Here is a 19,117-nt window from a genome sequence, read left to right on the forward strand (position 1 = left end):
TTTATAAAACTAGATAACTGCTAAACAGTGGGGGCGTGAGCGGAGGGTGGAGAAGAGAGAGGTAGAGATGGGTTTGTGGATGAGGAGAGAGAGAGTTAGGATTTGGTTGAGAGGGAGAGGGAAGGAAGGAGGGAGAGGGAGAGGGAGAAAGAGAGAGATAAGTGAGGACAAACAGACAGAAACCAACCAATTTAGTTTTTGTCCGCATAACCCCCTTTCTGCCCAGATCGTTCGCTCGGCTCACTTGATTAAAATCCGACTGAATTTTGGGTTGGGCTCAAGTTAGAATATCAAAAAACCAAAAAATCCAAGCCCATGTGCAGTGTGCATATATCTATGTATATTTTTCAACCATTCTATTTTTGTAGAAAATAAAGTTGAAAATCTCTATTTTAGAAAGAATAATGTAATCAACAAAATTAGTTTCTCTTTCAAACAAATCAAATCCCTTTGATTTCATTAAAAGATTTCAATTTTAATGTTTTTTATCTCATAATCCGACCCAACCTGAGAAGTTTAAACAACCCGACATAATCCGACCCAACCCAACCCAGCCCAAATTGGTCGGGCTAGAGCTTGGGCTGAAAATTTAAAGACCGACTAGGACTTGGTCCTTGGTCCTAGGCTCAGGTTGAAACATTTGAAACTCGAATTGGACTTGGGTTACGCCTCAACCCGACCCAACCCTCCAGAGTTCTACCTCTAGTTTTTATAAGCGGGAGGACAAATGGGCTTTTTTTAATCAAAGCCCAATTATGATTTTGACTACAAAGTCAAGAGTCAATTCGTGTTGACTAAACAAACCGCGGATCACACCAACAACATGATCGGATTACTAGAAATTAAAAAGTCTGCACACGCAGCATGAGCCTTGTATGATTATCAGCAAATTAAACTAGAACTAAACAAGGTATAAATTGCACCAAGTATGACTACATTACAAACTACAAAGTACATTTGAACATGACTTATCGTGTAGTGGGTTTTGTGATGGCATTGTTGATGCTGGTTCTGCTTCCAAAGCATATGATTTAGCTCCAGTAGAATGCAGCAGTGTTGAACAGAGTTTGATGCCATGCTTCCCATACTTGCAAAACACCATGCCCAATCCATCGAACGAGTGTTGCCAGGGTATCACGGTTGTCGCCAGTGAAAATATGATGGCTGTTTGTATGTGTATTAAAAGTGCCATGATTGACAGGAACATTGTAAACATTAATAGCTCTCTCTCTGTTAGTCTCCCACAGACATGCGGCATGAACTTCATGATGCCACCCATTTCAAAAACCATGAACTGCTCTATGTCAGAGGCCAGTACTGGGCACATGAGCAGCGGTTATTGAAGGAACTTCTATGGAATATGGGTTGGAACCACATGTTTGGTGGGTAGGAAGTCATCTATTACCCTAAAATAAGATGTGGTGGAATAATTGCAGTATATTGTAATCTTGCATGATCAATAAGATTTTTCTTGGGTGACTTTCACTCAATAGAATAGATCCTTCAGAGAAGTGATTTTCAGAAATAGGATTTCCTGAAAAACAAATTACATAGAAATGAGAAATGCAAAACAGAAGCATAAAGTAACTTGATAAAAAAAAACTGGATACCTCCATTAGTTCCCATGATGCTTTGCTACTTGATGATGAATCAAGAACTACCTTATATGAAGGACTTGATATAGCGGTTGCTGCTAAAGCGCCAACAGGCTCACCAGGAGGATAAAATCTACTGCCATCATCCCTGAGTCTACTTCGTATTTAAACTGGATTATGAAAGTACTACACACATTAGTCACAGTCGCAAGTCCTAACATAGCACAGAACATCTCGAAGAACAGTCATTAAGATTTGAATAAGGTTCACGGTTCAGCTAAACCTATAGACGAACGAACAAGAACTTCTTTGAGTAAATAGAATGTACCAAATCTTCATAAAGGGGTTTAGACTTTAGACTATGGAAAGAAACGCCTTTTGATCAATCTTAATGCCTCAGAAAGGTATTCAACTCCATTAGCAGCAAACTTGCCAAGGAAGAGTGAGGTAATGTCCTCAATGAAATTCTTCGAGTAAACTTCCCTCAATCAGCAAGTGGAATACCTAAGAAGCCAATCCATTGAACGACCTTGTTAATGCAAGACTCGCTTTTGGAATCTATCGAATTTCTTAAGCCGGAAAGTTTAGGAAGGAAATTGTCAACAGGTGCTTTTCCATTAGTCAGGTGATTTTGTACTGGCAAATCCACCGGCCAGCTCAGTAATTAGAGTATACTCACATCTCAAGCGATGCAGCAGCAATGAAACATCATGAATACTAGCTGGAAGATATTACCCAAAAAAAAACGACTTTGGAACTGAAGTCTTTCAAGCAAACGCTATCACATAACCAAATGAATTCAATGATCTAAAACCCGAATGATAATAGTTTCTGACAACTAACGTTGCCAGGCAGATCAGAGTCAATATAAAAGCGCAGCTGCTGTTAGTATCAGGATTACCCAATAATAAAGTCTAGAGATGTAAAGGTAAAATTAAAACAAGAGGATAGTCCGAGGCATATATTCTCAGTTCTAATGCTATTTTCCATTTACAACGCCTAGGACACACTCTAATTTGACACACCTGTTAGGTATGATACTAGGATGGTCTCTACCCGGCACACACCATTTTATATTGAAAATGAATTATCTGATGCAGTACGACACCAGTTCCAGGTATGATAGCCTGTCAGTCTACACTGAAGTTTTTAACTGTATAGTAAGTTAGTAACACTCGGAAATGAAGAACTACTGACCAAGACCAACCATGACAATAACCTTACCTCGCCAAAAACAGAAACATTTGCAAGTACGTAATTAACACAAAATTTACCTATCAAGGATTTAAGACAAATTATATAAACCTATAGCACTAAAATAAAATCTAACGATAAGTAACAGGCAACAGATCAAGAAAACATTCAAACTATGGAATATGTCTGGCAAGGATTCCGGACAGGTTAAATGAACTGTATGTTGCGCACCTGCTATTTGCGCATTGACAAGTACTAACTGAAAACCAAGGCAATCGAAAATATTTCAGCAAAAGATATTAACTTATTAATAATGCACGAGCAGCCTCTTTTAGGTTTGTACCAGTTAAGCCTACGATGCGAAATGCTGTGCCTGGCTGGTGCCTAGAAAAGTGAGGTTACCCAATAATAGTAGTCTGAAAACGTGGAATAAATACAAGGTCCTTCCAAAGACGTTCATCCAGTCTCTCCCTTCTTTCAGGACTTTGTCCTCTCTTCGACAACTTCCCCTTCTTCAAGTCTATATTTGTCCGTATGTGTGGGTTATTCCACAAGGTCACAAGTCCTTATCCACCCATCCTAAAAGGCCTTTTAAGAAAATAAAGTGTATAAAATTAAGAGGAGTGCATTACAAAAGGAAAGACAAGCAAGAAAATATAATCATATAGAAAATTAGAAATATAAGATTATGGAGATATGCAAATGAAAACTTGTAAAAACTGAAAAACAACAAAAAAGAAAGCACCAAAAATAAAACATTTTCATTTGTCTTGTTTTTTGCAGGTTTGGGAGCGCAGTGTCAAAGACTAGCACTGGGCAGATGAGAAACGGTTATTTGAAGGAACTTCTATGGAGTAAGGGTGGAACCACATGTTTGTTGGCAGAAAGTCATCTATTACTCTACAATCAGATGTGGTTTAATAACTGCAGTATGTTGTAATCTTGCAGGACCAATAAGAATTTTCTTGGGTAACTTTCACTCACTTCAGTCACTTGAATACTAGATCGTTCAGGAAAGTGATATTCAAAACATAGGATTTTCTGAATAAACAAAGTAAATAAAAATGAAGGAAATATACGAGCGAGGACAAATGGGAAATGCAAAACAGAAGCATAAAGTAATTACAAAAAAACTGAATACCTTCATTAGTTCCCATGATGCTTTGATACTTGATGATGAATCAAGAAGTAACTTATATGAAAGAATTGATATAGGAGTTACTGCTAAAGCACCAACAGGCTCACCAGGAGGATAAAATCTACGGCCATTCATTCCAGACATTACTTCGTATTTCAACTGGATTATGGAATTACTACACACATTACTCACAATTCCGTCATAGCACAAATCAATATCTTGAAGAACAGTCATTAAGATTTTGAATAAGGTTCCAAGTTCAGTTAAACCTCTAGACGAATGAACACAAATTTCTTCGAGTAAATAGAACGTACCAAATCCTCATAGGGTTCAGACTAAAGAAAAAACAACTTTTGATCAATCTAAAATCTAAATGCCTTGGAAGGGTATTCAACTCCATTTGCAGCAAACTTGCCAAGGAAGAGTGAGGTCATGTCCTCAATGAAATTCCTCTAGAGTAAACTTTCCCTCAATCAGTAAGTGTAACACCTAAGCAGCAAATCCATTGAACCACCTTGTTAATGCACGACTCGCTTTTGGAATCTATCAAATTTCTTAAGCCGGAAAGTTTAGGAAGGAAACTGTCAACATGTGCTTTTTCACTAGTCAGGTAATTTTGTACTTGAATCTTCAAAAGACGACTTTGGAACTAATAAGTCTTTCAAGCAAATATTATATAGCCTTCCAAAAAAATATTTTCCATCAAGAGGGATTTTAGAAAGCTGAAAACATTGTGTGTCACTTTTAATCCATTTCCCTAAAAAGAAGAAGAAAAGAACTCGTGATTGCACTGCACAAAGACTCCAGCATATCCACATATCCCCGTTAAAATTATCTCTCTGACTAACATAGTATCTCTCCCCCCAAACAATCAAAATGCTCTGGTAATACGGACTGAAGTATCTGTAAACCCGTCCATCAAGACCCAGCAGAATTAGCCTTCAATTGTGCAGGTTGTTGTGAACTAGTTAAAACAAATATGGCTAGCTGCTGGGCAGTGGCCTCGTCAAAGAAAAAAAAATCTACAGCAATGCGTCATTTGCTAACTGCAAGTTCAAGCTACCAGCATGAGAGCTGAGCAGTTGTCGTTCTACAGCAGCACAGCTAGCTCCAACCCCTCAGCTCTTGCAACAAGCATCGGATGGTAGTAAAACATATGAATATATTCACCATCAAAATCAGTGCAAGGGGTCCACAAAGAAATGGATTGATTATGACGGTGTGATCGTCATGAACATACACTGAAAGTACTTGACGCCTAGGATTTGTATGTAAACGTAAAGGTTATTGCAGTGTGGTTTAGGATTCATGTTTCACCATATGCATTTCACATTTACATTTCAATATGGGGTGTGACACAGCAGCTGGGTATTGGTGAACCAACCCGACTTGAGGGTTCTCATGGCTAAAGCTACAAAAAAGGGTAGAGTGCTATAGGCCTATAGTTATGTAAGTTGCATACCTTAGCAGTTTCCTTGGCATGAAAATACTCCGCAACCGTTGACTGTGCAAATCAATCATTTCAACCTTACGAGACTCTAAAAACGGAGAACATGATCTCGAGTTAAGAACTTTCCTGAGTTACACAACAGATATCTTATATATCCAGGAAATTAAAATGCAATGGAAACAATCCCAACGATAAATCACCAAGAACTGAAAGTACAGTATTAAATTTAGCAGTATTAAATTTTGAAACCCTCAGCACGCAGGCACTCTCGATGAGCTCGGATCCACTTTGCGCAAGCAGCTTCACCATGCTCCACAATGCATTCATCCCTAAGCCTCTTGGTGTCAGGGCAAGCACAACAGATCTTCTTCTTTGGTTTTGTATCAAACACGGGCTTCTCCGTAGTTGGTGATCCCAATTCTGGCACAGCCATGGTGGAAGGTGTAGGCAACCCAATCTCAGTTGAACCCATGCTTATATAAGTCTTGAAGGAAGAGCAAATGGCGAATAGCATATAGAGAGTTATAAGTAAATAACGAAATTGTAAAGCATGTTTAAGACCACAAGCATAAAAGAAATGAACAAAAGCATAAAATATACAAAATTCTCAAGGCAGGGTTATGATTCACGACCAACCAAGAGCAAAAATAAACCTCCTCAAAATGAGACCACATCCACTCCTTTTGGTATCACCGTATCAGAAGAAGCTCAAAAATAAGTTGGATGGTATCGGAAGTCCAACAATGATAGTCATAGCAATAGGAGCTAGGCATCTAGAGACACATGCTAAACCAGTATTTCATTATCAAAAATATAAAATATAAACAAACAATAGTCCATGACTCATTTGACTTATATATTTGACTTATATAAGAGAGATTAGAGACAAAGAGGAGGGTAAAAACGGGCAAAAAAAATTAGGCTTGTGATAAGAGCCCAAAACTGTAGTTTTAACCCCTCGAATATGCCATCATCTTTAGGCCGATTATGTGAGTAATAATTAAGAGTTAATCGCGACACGTATTTTCATGCATTTCGGGTTTCAAAGTCAATTATAATGCGAAATGTGCCACTTTGATGAGATAACGGAGAAAAAAGGTCGGTTCTTTAAGAAGTTTTGTGATTAAATCGCCAAGATTCAAGAAGACAAAGCCTCCCTAGCCCGCGTAAAATTTGAAAAGTCAAAGTCAACGTGGGAAGAACAAAGACACAAAGTCGTGAGAACTTCCGCGCCGTATCTTTGAACTCAGACCTTGGAATTGGGCCTACCTTATGTCAAAACGACCGGCTCGGAAACAGCTTTCCAATGGTCCAAACCTTGACCCAATCAGAGGAGCAGAAGTAGACGAAACATCCGTCGAAGCCAACTGCAGCTGAAGAGCCCTTTCTGGGCTGAAAGAATTGGGTTTTGGGCCTGATTCTCTGGCCCAAAACATGGCTCCAAGCCCATGCACGATTTTTAGATCTGAAAACATATAAAAACAAAAGTTTAGCTCTTTGTTTAGGGTAGATAGTTAGACCTAGATTAGTTAGCCTCCATTAAACCTTAGTTCTAGATCTAGTTTTAGATTAAAGTAATTAGTTTTTATTTTTGTTTTAAATTTAGTATTGAATGATTGTTCTCCCTTGAATTAGATAATAAAATAGTTGTTCTTGATTCAATTTCGATTTGTCAATTACAATTCTTAGATCTAATTTCATTATTTACTTGTTATTCAATGCTTAGTTATTAATTAGATTTTGTTATTGTTTAATTTAGATTAGTTAAATTTCATAAAGTTAGAATCTTTATATTATGTTTAGTTTAGATTCATATGGAAATGATTCTTGAATGATTCTCGGCTAAACCTCCATTTGAGGGGTTGAGAAACCTTGATGAAAGCTTGATTCGATTATCGTAGAAAGCCGTAATTTCTATTCCATTTAGCTCTAGAAACGATTAATTAGCCATGAGAATGGGTTTAATCGTTTACATGCTAGTTATGAATTGGTAGAAATGCCATGTGTAATTAGGGATTAGGAAGAACCAATTGTTAAGAAGTAGCGAGTTCAATTTGGATTTGTTTTATCGTTCATTTAAAGTCGTTAGTGGATTAAGTTGAGTTAAGGTGGAATCAATCCCCCTAAAAACTCTCTATCATTTAAATTTAATCAACGTAGCATTCCCCTAGTTATTTAAATAGTCGACTAGTTGCATCTTGTGGGTAGTTGCATCGTAGTCTAGTTGCCACTTCGTAAATCTCTCATTAGACTTTAAGTTTAGATTACTTATACGTAGAGAACACAACATGCGGAAGAACTAGGAGTGGAACGAACTCTCTACTCCACTTTATTCGATATAATTGAGAGTAGAAACTTTGATAATTGAGTAAGCAATAAAGTTTAGTTTTAGTGTACTTACGTTTGAGTTTTATCGTTCATTTCGTAAGTAAACTATTCATTTTATGTTTTATCAAATGGCGCCGCTGCCGGGTCGTTCATTTCGTGTTTTGTCAAAATAAAAATAAAAATAAAAAATAAAAATAAATAAATAAATAAATAAATAAATATTATTAAAATTCTAAATTATAGATATAGCAATCCAACAAGTCTTGGGAATCTTACTTTAAACGACCCACGTTAGAACAAATTTTGTGTCTAAAAATTTGTTTGGGGGTGGGTAGTCGGTCTTTCCATCCGGATTGCTCGAACTTTCCATTTGTGTTGCTTAGGCCCAGTAGTGTAGTTCATTTGGGTTGACGTTATCTAAACTTAGATTTCCTTCGTTCACATAACTTACGTCACACACGCACTTCGAGGCGTTTTTCCACACTCTTATACGTCACCCATTGTTGGAATTGAGTGTTTTATGGATCATTGGATGGAAATTCTCTCTTGATCATTTCCATAACTCATTCGCCAAAATCGGCCAATAACAAAGCGGCAAATTGAATTTGAAATTACGAAAAAAGCGGAAAATTTGAATTCAAATTGGGATTGGGCCCAAGACCCCGACGCGACGCCTTTGGACTTTTGTCGTCTCCTTCCTTCCCAAAAACGCAATGTTTCCTTTTCCACTCCGCCCCGCTACCATGGTTTAAAACAAACCCTAAACCAAATAAAAAAATAGGAGAGAAAACCGAACTACACTCACGCCAAGTAATTCAATCCAACTGAAATCTTCTTCAAACCATTACCACCACCTACCCCAACAATTTTACAACTCCATGAACAACCACCGTAACCACCACCGCCACCACCATTGTTTTCGTTTTTTCATCAGCTTCGCCTCCCCACGATTCTATTTTAAACCATTAGTTGTCTAAGAAACTTCAATGGCGATTTTACGACGTAGAATTTTGCCGAACCGCAGCGTTTGCTTTTAGAGAATTTTCGCGCCATTTTATTTTAATGGAGATGATTAAGAGGCATTGGGCGGATTTGTGGTATTCGATAGAGAATTTCTACCACTATGATTTGGTTGACCGTTTTATAAGAAGTAAGAATTGGGGGATAAGATTTTCATTAAGATAGCGGGAACAAGGAGGAAGTAATAGCAACGGTTGTTGGTCGTTTTGTTAGGAATCAATTTGCAAAGCAACCTGAACCACGACCATTCGGGGAGTCGATTATCTTGGAGTTCCTAAATTGATGAAAGATCTTTGTCATAGAGGGGGTGAATACACACGACATCCCATTCGTCCAATCAACCACGAAGAACCAATTTTTCCGGCTTCTGGTTTGGATTGGTAGGAACGCCTCGGGAAAGACAAAGTCGGCGATATTGATGCGCATATGCGCAAGGACATTTCTGGATTTTGCAAGCGAAGTAAGTATAATTTCTGCATCCTCGATGTAATGTTTAATGTGATTAGAGGAGGTGGGAAAGAGCTTAGGCCTCTTCCCGTATTGATCACTAAGATCATGCTCTCCTTTAAAACATTTTGCAAATCTGCTCTATTAAAATCAAATTGCATTCTAATGCAAGTATCTATCTGATTTGCATCCAAGAGACTTGGCCGTTATCAAAACAAATGTGGTTGAGTCGGAGGATGAAATGGAGGATATGACATATGCGGGCCGAAGATGCCTTAGATAGTTGTAATTCTAATTTAGAACGCGCATTGCAAGTGTTGTTGCTGCCTTTGCAAGTATCTATGCGTTTATGGTATTAGTGAAGATATCGAGAGATAGACATATTATAGTTGAAATAAGCAAGCGAACATTGACGAGAATTGAAATTTCGAAAATTCGGGTCGACGATATCTTGTCTAACATAGAGACTATCCACCCGACATCACCAAGCCCAATATCACGATTTTCGGGGATCGAGATTGAAGATTGGCAGTTTGTTGGGATATAGATGCTACGACGCTTGCCACCCGTGGAGGATTCTGTTTCAGCCGAGTCTGAGAGGCATGACCGTCATCGCCGAAGGACAGAAAGCCCAAGCCATTCTTCATCCGAGAACCAATCTCCATCTCAGGGTCCATCTTCATCACATGGCTAGGTGCTCACCATCAATTGTGTTCGCTGTTATTTCATTGTTTTTATTGTTTTATTAGTTGGATGTTAATCAAGTAGTTAAATTTAAATATTACTGTGTTTGTTTTATGTGTTTGGTTTTAAATTTTAGTTTTAATATAATAGGTTATTTTCGAGTTCTGCTTGTTTTTTATCATTAATCCCACCTTCCCGACTTGTTTGGGGGTGGTAACATTCATACCGAGCATAATTCGTTATATGATCATCTGCTGTAAAGTTGTCTGGGAGGAAAGGTTGAGAATTTGGCCGATATCGGCATATCTATGTTTATGTGTGGTGGTAGCATGAAATCTAGGAGAGTTTAGAAGTTACTATTCTAAATCTAGTATAAAAGATACCAGGATTTTTAGAAAATCAGAAAGATGGGTTGTTTCCGTTTTCGGGATTGGATTTTTCTATTTCCGGAAATTGCCTTTAAACAATTTGGCAACTTGCCGATTCGTTTTGGAAGCTCAGAACCTATTTAAACTCCCTTCATTCGACACTAACAAACCACACTACACCCCACCATCATCCCTCACCTTTCACTCCAAGCTTTTCCTTCTTTTTCCTCTAAACTTCGCTTTCAAGATTTACGAACAGCTAGCGCTTTGTCGAGAGCCCTCCACGCCTTTACATTTTCGAAATTTTTTAGCGAACGGCCGCTTCCTCCTTTTGGCGACCAGCGCGCTTCAAACTGTAATTCAAAACCCACGAGTCGCGACAAGGCTTCTCTTGGAGCGCAGCCGCCTTCCTTCGCGTGAACACGGAAATTTCCAATTTTCTAAGGGTTCTTCCAGATTTTTAGCTGTTCCAGAGAGTAGTTTTGATATGACACCTCCTATAGTCATTCCTGAACAGTCGTTTGAAGACTTGATGGGAACTGATACCTATGGAGCATCGTTTACGATGGCCGGATCGTGCGATTAAGATGGCAAAACATCTCTCGGTGAGTGATGACGATTCTTTTTCACCTCAGCTAACTGAATTTTTTTATAATCATATTACATTCTATTGTAACCAAGAAGGAGAACATAAATTCTCCCTTGCAATTAATGACAGGTCTATGGAATTCAACAAGAATTTAGTAGCTTTGGTTTCGGGGTTGCCATTGCCTGACCCTATGCACACATGGGGGTATATGACCGATAACTCATACCTATATAAATATGCCTATTTCCATGAGTATTATGGGGGAGGGGTGTTTCGGGTCATGGACCAAGAGCAATATAACATAGCCCCGGTAGCCTATCGCTAAATGTAAAGCCAACCATGTTATTCATCATGATGAACATTTTAGGGGAACGCGGCGGTTTATACGCAAATAGTACCGGTGGCGCGTTTTTCCTTGCTTTAGCTGAGGGATGTCGCCGATATGACATCCCCCGAGTTTTAGTGGCTACTCTTAAAAGAGCCTATACCATGAGGCATAAGTATCTTCTTATGCCTGTTTTGGTTGGCCGCATTATGCGCAGTTGCTTACCGGAATTCTGCACCTAGTTCACGGATTGGAAAAAGGTTGAAATCATGAGACCCACCAATTGTGTGGTTAGATCATTCCGAGCCATGACTTGGCCGGGATAGCAGGTGCAACCACATTTGGTTGCCCCTTACACCCCATCAGACCAAGTCATACTAGAGAGGTTAACACTGGCTGATGATACACGACGAAAGGCGTGGCAAGTTGTTATGGCATGGCAGGATGCGAAGGAACCTCATTTCTTTATAGAAGAGGAGGATGACGAGTAAACGCTGGAGTGGAGGTAAGTTTTTAGTTTCAGTTAGTGTCTGCTTATGTCCCAAGCAATTTAATTCTGTTAACCCCATAATGGGTGGAACTCGGATAGAGTTGCGTCAGTTTTTATTTTCCTATATTAGTATGTGTTAACATTGTTTTGCAGATGTTCCAGAATTCACGCATTTCCATGGTATTTTTTTCTACCCTCTTTATTTAAATGTTTTGAGGACAAAACATGCTTCTTGTTAGGGGGGGCATAGAAACACGTGTAATTAAGGCATCTGTTAGGATATAGATATGTATAATATGCACTTGTTTTCTAGTAAAAATTTCAAAATTTCAAAAATATAAATAAATAAGCTATGCTACACACTTAGGAATATTGGTATTGTTTTCCTTCTCTATGCTCTTAATAATCTAGAAGTCTCACATAGCTTTTGCATTAGAATAATTGTTAGAAACTTAGGTTAATATGTAGGTAATAATCTTTGCATCTATCTATAAATATATTACATGAGTATCTATGATTGTTAGCGATAAGTTTTGAAATCTAGGCTAGAGTACTTATTCTACAAATCCCTGAGAAAATATAGCCTAAAGCCTTATATGGCGAAATATTTGAGAAATGACACAAGGGAGCGATAAAATCCGGATAGAGAAATCACACGTCCACTTGCTTGATCACTAAACCATATCCTAAGCGAGAATTTAGGCCCTCTTTGGATCGATATAGCCAGAAATTCAGACCTATGAATTATTTTCCGCTAGTCACCCCTCTGAGCCTTTCTTTAGCCTTTCGTAAACCACAAATCCTTTACCTTATTACAAAAACAAAACAAAATAAAAAAAATAAAAATAAAATAATCAACCTACCCAATTTAGAATAAGTCTGAAAATAGAATGAGGAAGAAAGAAGAAGAGAAAAACATGTGTAAACAAAAAAATTAGTTAGTTGCTTCAGAAAATAAAGAAAAAAGTTTCCATCCAAAGAAAAGAAAAATATAAATATAAATAAAATAAAAACTCCAAAAAAAAAATAGAATAAAAGGAGTCAAAAGCCAAAGAAAAAGAAAAAAAATATATATGTGGCTAAGGATGGAAACAAAGTGTAGAAGCAAAAGTAAATAACAAGGTTTTCTCTAGTTACATAATATGAAGACTCTATTATCTCAGACTTGTCCTTTTTGAATATCCATTTCCTTCATTCTTAAACCATCTCCTAATCCCCGCAACACCTAATAAAGACCTCTAGCTCAATTAGGAATATGTTAGTGTGATAGTAAGTGACAGATGTGTTTTATCGACTCGGCTTCCTTGTTTGTCATTGAGATTGTAAGGTAAAGTGTAATACTTGCATTGCTTTGGAGTAAAAACTTGAGCGGAATAATCAGAAAGTGATTTTTTTGTCTTGACATATATGTGAGGACCTACTTAAGGGACGCTTATTAGAAGTTTTGAGAAACGGACCGCTATTGCATTTCATAGTATTACTCATTGTTATATGTTTATTATAGATGATTGATTATTATGCATATATTAGTTTAGGTTTTTGACTTGGTTATTCTTGTTCATAGCTAGTGCATTATAGATAATTTGGAGCATGAATAAGGAAACAATAGTTTTATTTCTTAGTCGTTGTAGTATAGATGAAGTTTGTGAGTACCTTCAATCGAAAAACTCTCTCACGAGGCTATAACTTCGTCCATAGGGGAATTCCTAGTGGTTTAAGGCCTTATTGCATATGGTCAATGCAATCGCGACTCAACGAAAGCGAGTAGATAAAACTCCATTTTTGGTCACTTATTCTAATTTCTCATCTTTGCTTAAGGACAAGCAAAATCTTTGTTAGGGGTGGTTTGATAAGAGCCCAAAACTGTAGTTTTAACCCCCATGAATTGATTCATACTTTTAGACCAATTATGTGAGTAATAATTAAGAGTTAATACTGATTACGTGTTTTCATGCATTTCAGGTTTCAAAGTTAATTATGTGCAGAAATGTGCCACTTTGATGAGATAACGGAGCAAAGGTCGGTTGCTAAGAAGTTTTGTGATTAAAGGCCAAGATTCAAGAAGACAAAGCCTTCCCTAGCCCTGTAAAAGCTGAAAAGTCAAAGTCAACGTGGGAAGAAACAACACACAAAGTCAGCAGAACTTCCGAAGGCCGTATCTTTGGACTCAGACCTCGGAATTGGGCCTACATTATGTCAAACCGACCGGCTCGGAAAGAGCTTTCCAATGGTCCAAACCTTGACCCAATCAGAGGAGTAAAAGTAGACGAAACATCTGTCGAAGACAACTGCAGCTGAAGAGCCCTTTTTGGACTGAAAGAATTGGGTTTTGGGCCTGATTCTCTGGCCCAAAACATGGCTCCAAGCCCATGCACGATTTTTGGATCTGAAAACATATAAAAACAAAAGTTTAGCTCTTTGTTTAGGGTAGATAGTTAGACCTAGATTAGTTAGCCTCAATTAAACCTTAGTTCTAGATCTAGTTTTAGATTAAAGTAATTAGTTTTTATTTTTGTTTTAAATTTAGTATTGAATGATTGTTCTCCCTTAAATTAGATAATAAAATAGTTGTTCTTGATTCAATTTCGATTTGTCAATTACAATTCTTAGATCTAATTTCATTATTTACTTGTTATTCAATGCTTAGTTATTAATTAGATTTTGTTATTGTTTAATTTAGATTAGTTAAATTTCATAAAGTTAGAATCTTTATATTATGTTTAGTTTAGATTCATATGGAAATGATTGCGGAATGATTCTCGGCTAAACCTCTATTTGAGGGGGTTGAGAAGCCTTGATGAAAGCTTGATTCCGATTATCGTAGAGTCGTCGTAATTTCTATTCCACTCTAGAAATGATTAATTCGCCATGAGAATGGGTTTAATCGTTTACATGTTAGTTATGAATTGGTAGAAATGTCATGTGTAATTAGGGATTAGGAAGAACCAATTGTTCTGAGTAGCAGTTCAATTTGGATTACGACGAGTCGTCGTTAGTGGATTAAGTTGAGTTAAGGTGGAATCAATCCCCCCTCTAACTCTCTATCACAGAATCAACGTAGCATTCCCCTAGTTATTTAAATAGTCGACTAGTTGCATCTTGTGGGTAGTTGCATCGTAGTCTAGTTGCCACTTCGTAAATCTCTCATTAAACTTTAAGTTTAGATTACTTATACGTAGAGAACACAGCATGCGGAAAAACTAGGAGTGGAACGAACTCTCTACTCCACTTTATTCGATAGAATTGAGAGTAGAAACTTTGATAATTGAGTAAACAATAAAGTTTATTTTTAGTTTACTTACGTTTGAGTTTTATCGTTCATTTCGTAGGTAAACTATTCATTTTATGTTTTATCAGGTTGTATAAAAACAAAGGTGAGGTTGGTAGAATGGCTTTAATCATTAGTTTAAGTATGAGGCTCGTTCAGGGAGGTAGGGAGTTTTGTTGGGTTGTTGCCCCTCTCTGTTTAATAGAGCCGATGATTACTTTCACAAAATAAACACCCTTCTTGTTGTTGCTGTTGTTGTTGCTGCTACTGCTACCTCTTCATCACGATCACCATCTTCTTCTTATTCTTCTTTTTCAAAATAAGGCTGTGATGATTTTCTGAACTTTGATCTTCAGACGTAAAGGAAGAATCTTTGGGTATGATTTGGCGAGGTAACTTAGTTGCAGCCACGCCCAGAGATCTTTCCTTTTGTCTGATACAAGGCCAATCTGAGCCTCATTCACTCATCAACTAGCTGTTCCATCTAACCCACCAAGGCTAATTTTTGCAAAACAGAACCCCTATTAGAAAACATTTGATAGATCATGATGTTTTTGCAGTGAGGACAATGAAATAAGTTGAACCCATGGATCAGTTTTGCTACTTGACTCCTTTGACACTGTTCATGAACTTAAACGGACATGAATGATAACTGGTGACCCTTCACTTCAGAGCAAGACCCATGTACTCGGTTGACGTTTGGTTCTTTAAACTCTCAAAGCCAATTTATATACCGGTTTTTGAATCTCAGCATCAGCTGATATGAACGAACTCTGATCGTGCCATCACTGTTTTGCGGATTAATGTGTTGGTTACTCAGATTTTGGCAAACCAAAAACGCTGCTGAAATCTCAGCATAGATCCGGTAGTGCGGACATTGGAGTATCACTAGGCAGATATAAGTTTGCCAATGTATTTGAACTAGGAAGTTACCCGGCCAATACATTCAGGTGATCAGACCATGCTTCAAGTAGAGTCGACCTGTGACCATGGTATTAGATATAGGTATTTGTTACTAAGGGGCCCCAATTTGTGTTGGGCAGACTCCCAAAAAAAAACGATTATAACAAGTGTGCTATTAGTCTCAAAAAATCTTAAAAAAAAACAATTATTACAAGTATGTCATTGGTCCCAAAAAATAGGATTCGAAAACCCCAAACTTAAGCGCCGAATTTGCCAGGTCATTTGGATTTAAGTCCCAACGACTTACACACCGTTTGGGACTTAGTCCAAACGATGTGCTAACACCAGTCAAGAGCCTAAAAAATAGAACTTTATATTTTTCAAAGTCCAAATCCCAAACGACATGGCCACACGTTTTTTGACTTCAAACCAAAAGCGGTGCCATAGCGTTTGATCGATTTGGATTTTGAAAAATCCCCAACGACATGGCCACATCGGTCCAAGCGGTGTGGCCATGTCGATTCGGATTTGACTTTGAAAAATCCCCAACGACATGGCCACATCAAATCCAAGCGGTGTGGCGGTACGTATGGTCGATTTGGACTTTGAAAAATATAAAATTACGTTTTTTGGGCTCTTGACCAGTGGGCACATCGTTTGGACTAAGTCCCAAACGGCGCTGCAAAATCGTTGGGACTAAAATCAAACGACTCCAAACTGGTCATTTAAGTTTGGGGTTTTCAAATCCAACTTTTTTGGAAAGAATGGCATACTTCAATAATAATTGTTTTTTTAGATTTTTCGGCACCAATGGCTTTTGTAATAATTGTTTTTTTTTTAGAGTCTGCCCAACACAAATTGGGTCCGGCAGGACTCATAGATATATGGATGTCCATTTAAAAATATGAAGGGAGACAAGATCAACCTGTAATTGACATCCCAAACCAAACCTGAACAAACCTGAATAAAAAAGTTCAGTGATTGAACTAAGGCATAACATAGACATGATAAATCTCAAATCAACCGCATGTCCACATTAAAGAACTATTTTGAGCAAAACAAATTCGATGAGAATCCAATAATGAACTAGCAGTCTGGCACTATTTCTTAAAGAAACTATTCAAGCAAAGACAAACAGAAGTAACTACCAACAAATTTTTCAATGAATTCCTTTTTCCGAGATTATCCTATAGTTTCCATTTCTTGGATTTTATCAAATTAACTTTCACCCAGTTAAGTACTTGAGTGTTAAAATCCTAATCCAGTATAACCATAAAACTGGGCAGCTGTAACAGGTCACTGAGAAAACAGTTCTTTTCTACTATCCGAGAAGAATTCTTCGAATTCCTTCTAAAACTCAACTCCTTAAGTATTAAATTTTGAAACCCTCAGCACGCAGGCACTCTCGATGAGCCCGGATCCACTTTGCGCAAGCAGCTTCACCATGCTCCACAATGCATTCATCCCTAAGCCTCTTGGTGTCAGGGCAAGCACAACAGATCTTCTTCTTTGGTTTTGTATCAGACACGGGCTTCTCCGTAGTTGGTGATCCCAATTCTGGTACAGCCATGGTGGAATGGAAGGTGTAGGCAACCCAATCTCAGTTGAACCCATGCTTATATAAGTCTTGAAGGAAGAGCAAATGGCGAATAGCATATAGAGAGTTATAAGTAAATAACGAAATTGTAAAGCATGTTTAAGACCACAAGCATAAAAGAAATGAACAAAAGCATAAAATATACAAAATTCTCAAGGCAGGGTTATGATTCACGACCAACCAAGAGCAAAAATAAACCTCCTCAAAATGAGACCACATCCACTCCTTTTGGTATCACCGTATCAGAAGAAGCTCAAAAATAAGTTGGATGGTATCGGAAGTCCAACAATGATAGTCATAGCAATAGGAGCTAGGCATCTAGAGACACATGCTAAACCAGTATTTCATTATCAAAAATATAAAATATAAACAAACAATAGTCCATGACTCATTTGACTTATATATATGATGCTCTATCATATATAATTAAACTTCTGAAAGAACTTTAAGTCCTTAGTCTGGCAAACAACTTAGACTAGAATGTTGTAAAACCAGGCGGCTAGGCAGGTACCGATAATTAGAGCCTGCGACGGACATGATGGTGTTTGGCATTCTGGAAAGCTCAAAAAATGGTCTTAAATCCAAATAAGATTTTATTATGAGTTGGTCAAGTCAGTCAGACTCCATTGTTTAACATAGTATATGCACACATTCACATTTCTTCATACCATCTTCCATATTGTGAAAACTAGTCCTCAATTCTTCATCCAGGTAGAGAGAATTAACTGCAGATGTACTTCTTGTAATTGAATGAAGATTGTAGACTTTTTTTGTATGTAACTAAACCGTTACGGAATCGTTGAGACATTTTGTCAAACATGTAGGACGCAAAAACTTATTTACATACATATTATTATCTAGATGTAAGATTTTACCTGAACGAAGTTGATATTTGAGAGGTGTCTTGGTTTTCTATTGAGTTGGTAAGAGAGGAAAATCGTATGCGGGGTTTATGGTACGACCACGCGACTGTAGAGCAGGGAACGGGTCAGGTTCGGATTCGGATATGGCTATATTCAAATACAAACCTGATTAGTTTGACATAGGGGTGATAAAAGGGCCGGGCCGGGCTAGCCCGCCCCTCAAACCATAAAAGCCCTCATAATTGAGGGCCGGGTCAGCCCGCCCCTATTTGATATTGAGGGCCGGGTCGAGTAGGGTCAAACATGAAAACTTAAGCCCTTAACCCGCCTCTCGACCCTCATTTTTGAGGGCCAAATGAGGGCTAGGTCGGGCCCGGTCTAATTATACTTCACTAGTTTACTATTTTTTTTGTGATTTTTTTTTTTTTTGCAATTGATTTAATGATATGTATATAAGTATACAAAACTAATTCTTATATCTTTAGAAACAAATAAATAGAGATGGTGGAAGAGATGTTATTCTTAAAATATCTACATTTTTCATACTTAACTATGTTGTTAGGTTGGATTTGCTTTATATATGACTTATATACATATCATTAAATCAATTACAAAAGTGTATATATTATGAGCACTTCTTCAGTGCGCGAGATGTATGGTGCGCAGAGGATATAGACCTTTGGATCAAGACTTACGCGTCAATACACACGCACCCCGTGGTATGAGTGGCCTAGATTTGCCAGCACACCATACGACCTGCGCAGGGTAGATTTAGCCATATATTATATTATGTTATAATTTATCTCCTATTGAAAACTAATTTAATGATTTTTTTTATACAATTTAGATAATTATAGT

At 37.7% G+C, this 19,117-nt stretch overlaps 1 protein-coding gene across 3 annotated transcripts; it reads right to left on the bottom strand.

The window, feature by feature from the left end:
* Positions 1–810: 810 nt before the first annotated feature.
* On the bottom strand, positions 811–18,393 carry LOC147512501 (cytochrome c oxidase copper chaperone 2-like). 3 transcript variants are annotated; one of them, XM_086595533.1, is made up of 4 exons: positions 18,272–18,393; positions 3,931–5,861; positions 1,611–3,377; positions 811–1,534 (listed from the first exon to the last, which is right to left on the bottom strand). In XM_086595533.1, the coding sequence occupies exon 2, from the start codon at positions 5,847–5,849 to the stop codon at positions 5,613–5,615; it is 237 nt and encodes a 78-aa protein (XP_086451659.1). In that variant the 5' UTR covers positions 5,850–5,861; positions 18,272–18,393; the 3' UTR covers positions 811–1,534; positions 1,611–3,377; positions 3,931–5,612. The 3 variants fall into 3 exon arrangements, with proteins under 3 accessions (XP_086451659.1, XP_086451658.1, XP_086451657.1); XM_086595532.1 differs by lacking the exon at positions 18,272–18,393 and adding an exon at positions 6,031–6,222; XM_086595531.1 differs by lacking the exon at positions 18,272–18,393 and having other exon boundaries at positions 3,931–6,211.
* Positions 18,394–19,117: the final 724 nt, after the last annotated feature.

This window comes from Coptis chinensis, chromosome 3 (genome assembly GCF_015680905.1).
Source record: "Coptis chinensis isolate HL-2020 chromosome 3, ASM1568090v1, whole genome shotgun sequence".
Taxonomy (NCBI): domain Eukaryota; kingdom Viridiplantae; phylum Streptophyta; class Magnoliopsida; order Ranunculales; family Ranunculaceae; genus Coptis; species Coptis chinensis.

What these genes read in the sequence shown, in the direction of transcription:
- LOC147512501 (XM_086595531.1), bottom strand. Translation starts at nt 5,891, where the DNA reads ATGCTATTCGCCATTTGCTCTTCCTTCAAGACTTATATAAGCATGGGT.